The sequence below is a fragment of the Vulpes lagopus genome, chromosome 12, assembly GCF_018345385.1.
Source record: "Vulpes lagopus strain Blue_001 chromosome 12, ASM1834538v1, whole genome shotgun sequence".
NCBI classification, from domain to species: domain Eukaryota; kingdom Metazoa; phylum Chordata; class Mammalia; order Carnivora; family Canidae; genus Vulpes; species Vulpes lagopus.
This window is the reverse complement of record NC_054835.1, coordinates 41,149,282-41,154,292: the sequence shown is the minus strand read 5'-3', so window position 1 is coordinate 41,154,292 and position 5,011 is coordinate 41,149,282. Positions and strand designations below refer to the sequence as shown.

At 44.8% G+C, this 5,011-nt stretch overlaps 1 protein-coding gene across 1 annotated transcript; it reads left to right on the top strand.

Moving 5' to 3' along the window:
* The first annotated feature begins 3,392 nt into the window (after positions 1-3,392).
* LOC121473905 (small nuclear ribonucleoprotein F-like) lies at positions 3,393-3,836 on the top strand. Its single transcript, XM_041726700.1, has one exon. It carries the CDS (start codon positions 3,492-3,494, stop codon positions 3,726-3,728), a length of 237 nt encoding a protein of 78 aa, XP_041582634.1. The 5' UTR covers positions 3,393-3,491; the 3' UTR covers positions 3,729-3,836.
* The last annotated feature ends 1,175 nt before the right edge of the window (positions 3,837-5,011 follow it).

Here is a 5,011-nt window from a genome sequence, read left to right as displayed (position 1 = left end):
CCCATCACATGGTGGACTATTAAACTTTAAAAACCTCATGGGGCACCTGAGTGGCTCAGTGGTTGAGCGTCTGCCTTTGGCTCTGGTCGGATCCTGGGGTCTTGGGATCAAGTCCCTCATCAGGCTCCTCACAGGGAGCTTGCTTCTCCCTCTGCCTATGTCTCTGCTTCTCTCTCTGTGTCTCTCATGAATAAATAAATAGAATCTTTTTTAAAAATTAATTGATTAATTAAAAAAGAAATAAAAACCATAAGGTATGACCAGCCACTCAAAAGTATTTGGCCTGGATAGGGCTACTCTTTGCTGATATAAATAGTTCTCTGGAGATCTTGAGACACTTATTCTTGCTGTGGCCAGGCTCCCTTCGTCAGCAGTGGTGTTAAAACACATAGCAGACTCAGAAAGAGAAGGGACACTGCTTCTGCCTTAGTGAGGCTACTTCTCCTAGGCAGTGATGGTGCAAGCTGCGTAGCAGCCGCTGCAGTAATAATCTTCAGAGCAGCTAGTTGCCTGCCAACACTGGCACTGTCTTCCACTAGCTACGTGCCCCAGCAGTGAGTGACCTACCGAAGCAGGCAGCTGATACCCAGATTTTATTTATTTTTTTTTAAAGAGGGATCCCTGGGTGGCGCAGCGGTTTGGCGCCTGCCTTTGGCCCAGGGCGCGATCCTGGAGACCCGGGATCGAATCCCACATCAGGCTCCCGGTGCATGGAGCCTGCTTCTCCCTCTGCCTATGTCTCTGCCTCTCTCTCTCTCTGTATGACTATCATAAATAAATAATAAAAAATTTTTTTTAAAATATATATTTTTAAGATTTTATTTATTTATTCATGAGAGACAAACAGAGGGAGAGAGAGAGAGAGGCAGAGACACAGGCAGAGGGAGAAGCAGGCTCCATGCAGGGAGCCCGACATGGGACTCGATCCTGGAACTCCAGGATTACGCCCCTGGCTGAAGGCGGCGCTAAACTGCTGAGCCACCTGGGCTGCCCTGATACCCAGATTTTAGTTGGAAGGACTGACAGTATCAAGAACCAACTCAGAAAGATATATCTCAACTAATATTGGACTTTATTTCTTTCATCTTCCCTTTGCCTGAGCAATAATGTAATTAATCTCTCATTGGTTTGGAATATGTTATTTCTTTTTTGGTGTATTAAGAGACATTATCTTATGCTATTGGCTTGTGAAATATTATCATTATAAATTATAATTCTTACAGTGAACCTGTGTTAAAGAAATGATTGGCAAAGACAAACTCAGTCTCTGAGCATAATTTGTCCTGAGCAAAACACCCTGTAGTTCTTTAGTTCTTCTGGAACTTATTTGGAGGCCTACTGTAGCATAGAGATCCACTTTATCTTTTCCATATGGATGGCCAATGGTCCCCAAGCCAACTGCTGAAGAGTGGGTGCAGTCTCCCCAGCCCTAGAACATTCTAGTCTCCACTCTGATGTGGGCTGGCTTCTAGCTGCTCTTCTGCCCCATTGGGCTGTCTGTCTGTCCCTGTCTGGTGAGCTTTCTCTGGGAGCTAGTGCAGAGGCACTGGCAAAGACACCACTGCCAGGAATCATGCTCAGACGAAGTTTTTTGTTTTCTTTTCTCTCTCACTTTCTCTTTTTTTATGAGAACTCGGCCACTTTCCAGCCCTGGCCGCCAAGAATCCTCTGGGCTTCTTTAGAAAACTCTGGCTTGCCCCATGCCTGTTCCCTCTGAGGCCTCTGCTCTGTTTCCCTCCCCTCACCCCACTCCAGCCTCCCAGCCCACTTCCTCTACTTGGGCCAGGCTGCTAGGGGTGTCCCCCAGAAGGACAGGCAGCGTCACCCTTTTAGGAAGGGTCTGAGTGCACCCTTGGAAGTCTGAGCTCCTCCTTGGGGCTCCCTTCCCCTGACAGAACTGCTCCTAAGGGCTGACTGTCTTCAGAGGCTCTGCTAGGCTCCGCTCTAAGTGCCCAGGTGAAGAGGAAGGCGCTCATCTCTAAGATGAGAGTAAACTTGCCAAGCCTGCCCTCCTTCTGAGTCTGGAACAGCTGTCTGTTCCTTTAAAATAATACGCTGTAAGCAGTTTATGAACACTTGTGAGATGAGGGAGTTTAATTTCAACCTTTTCTTATGATTAGTAACAGTGCCTTGCTCCTCCTAGCTTCTCTAAAGTGGGAAAACTTCCTTCAAATCCTAGTTTATAGGCAAACAGGTTAGAACGTGTGACTTGATCTGAGTTGGAGAAATTGTAAGGTGGGTTTTCTCGAAGAAGTCATCTCTGACCAGCCAGAGGCTCCTCCTCACCCTTGGAAATGGGTTGGAGACACACCTACATAGAGAACTGAATGTAAATCCTCCCAGTTATCAGTGGATTAAACTTTCCATTTCTGCTGAGAACTGACCCATCCATGTTGATTCAATGAGATAACACATGAGCATCTAGCATAGTGCCAGACTCATAGAAAACATTCAACATACACCAGCCACTGTTGTGATTATCCCTACACAGTCAAACCTGAGGTAAAACTAGGCTGTTGCTACAGATGAAAGATCTTATTCAGGGTAAAAGCAAAATTAGTGGTGGCTTTGAATAAATTTCAAAAAATTAAAACCTAATTATTTATCACAGTCCTACAGATTCCGTTTCAGATCTCACTTCTATTGAGATTGAGCAAAAGGGCCAGCTTCATGGTCTTTCTCATGGGTTTCAGATCCAGAGTCTCAAGGTCATCACCCATGGCTTGATTATTGAGTGCTGAGTTCAATTTGCTTGGCTCTATGTTCTCTGATCCAGGCTACGATAATATAGTGGGATGTGGCATTCCTTTGTCTGAGGCTTTGGCTTGCCTCTGATGATAAATGCAGCATTTGTAAACTAACAAGTTTGTTATATGTCCTAAGCCTCTATTTGAGATTCGAGGTTGGGTAAAACATTATTTTGGCTGTATCTTCATTTCTGGCCTTTCTTGAACACTTGGCCTACAGGAGCACAGGTGTGTTGGGGGAGGTAAAGAGGCAGAGGTATGAGGTATGGAAAGGTGCGATATGAGGTGTTAGGAGTTGGAGGGAAGAAAGCTAGTTAGAGCAGCTTCAGTTTATGAGACTGGGATCCTATTTTTTTTTTTTTTTTTTTGAGACTCGGATCCTATGACCCCAGGGGGGTTAGCCTTTTTTTTTTAAATTAAATTAAATTAAATTTTATTTATTTATTTGACACGGAGAGAGTACACAAGCAGGGGTAGCAGTAGGAAGAGGGAGAAGCAGGCTCCCCACTGAGCAGGGAGCCTGATGCCATGGCTGGACCCAGGACTCTGGGATCATGACCTGAGCCCAAGGCAGATGCTTAATCAGCTGAGCCACCCAGGCACCCCTGGGGTAGAGTTTCTTAATAAAAAAGAAAAAAGGGGGAAGCTTTGCAGTTCACACTGGGCCGGAGTTACTCCCGTCACGAGGGGTGGACTATAGCTGGGTCAGCGGCGAGCGGCCTGCAGCATTGGCTTGTGGTCGCAATGAGTTTGCCTCTCAATCAGAAACCTTTTCTGAATGGATTAACAGGAAAGCCAGTAACGGTGAAACTGAAGTGGGGAATGGAGTACAAAGGCTACCTTGTGTCTGTAGATGGCTATATGAACATGCAGCTTGCAAACACAAAAGAATACATAGATGGAGTGTTGTCTGGACATTTGGGTGAAGTTTTAATAAGGTGTCATAATGTCCTTTATATCACGGGTGTTGAAGAAGAGTAAGAAGATGGGGGGGCACCTGGGTGGCTCAGCGGTTAAGCGTCTGCCTTCAGCTCAGGGCGTGATCCTGGGGTCCTGGGATCGAGTCCCGCGTCGGACTCCCTGCAGGGAGCCTGCTTCTCCTTAAAAAAAAAAAAAAAAAAAAAGAGTAAGAAGATGGGGAAGTGAGAGAATAGCATCTTTTGTGGGGAATGTTTTATATATATATTTCTAGACAATAAATATTTTTTTCAACTTGAAAAAAAAAGGAAGAAGGAGGAGGAGGAGAAGAAGGAGAAGAAGAAGAAAACAAATAGTCAAAAAAAAAAAAAGGTAAAAGGAATAAATGGTTCCTGATAAATAAAAAACGTAAAATGATAGTCTCACTAGTAATCAGAAAAATACAAATTTAAGGCAAACTATTAGATAAAATTTAAGGATATCTAGTGTTGATGAGGGTTTTGAGAAATGAGGGCTTTTATACAGTATTTTTATACACCACGGAAGGAAGTTTAAATGAATACATTCTGGAGGATAAACTGGCAGTTCTCTGGATATGTAAAATCACATAACCTTTGACCAAGCAATTCTGCTTCCACGAATCACCTGGGTCCCTGATAACTAGCGACATGTGTTATGCACCAAGATGTATGTATACATGGATGTGTGCTGCAGCAGTGTTTATAATGCTGAAAAGCAACCTTGCTGTCCATGTGTCCATCCATAGGGGTGTGTTCAAATAAACTTACATTATCCCTGTTAAGGAACACGAAGGAGCCATTTTTAATAATATAAGGTAGAGGCGTCTATCATCAGGATGAAAGGTGGCCAACACATTGTAGGCGACAAAAATAAGTTTTGTCAAAAAACAAAAGTATTTTTAAGTGCACATGGAGGAAAAAAAGGTGAGTGTGTGTGCACATGTGTTGAGGGGGGGCTGATGGTGTAGAAGAAGCAGTACATGTGCAGGCTAGATGTGAGAGATGGCATGTTGAATTTAGGGTGAAGGAGGAAAGTATCAGATAGTGAACTGGAGAAGTCAGCCAAGACCCAACCTGGATGTGCCTTGCAAAACAGGAAGTTGCTGAAGGTTGCTGAACTGGGCTGGAGAAAGATCCCTCCAGCATCAATGACACAGGAGGAGTAAAGCAAGGGACAAGGTTACCAGCCAGGCCTGAAATGAGCAGGGCCCTGCCCAAGTTTGGAGAGGAGGAGACCAGGGATGCCTGGGTGGCTCAGTGGTTGAGTGCCTCCCTTCTGCCCGGGGCATGTTCCTGGAGACCCAGGATTGAGTCCCACATCAGGCT

Bases quoted from the DNA above. Each gene is read 5' to 3' on its own strand.
- LOC121473905 (XM_041726700.1), top strand. From the start codon at position 3,492: ATGAGTTTGCCTCTCAATCAGAAACCTTTTCTGAATGGATTAACAGGA.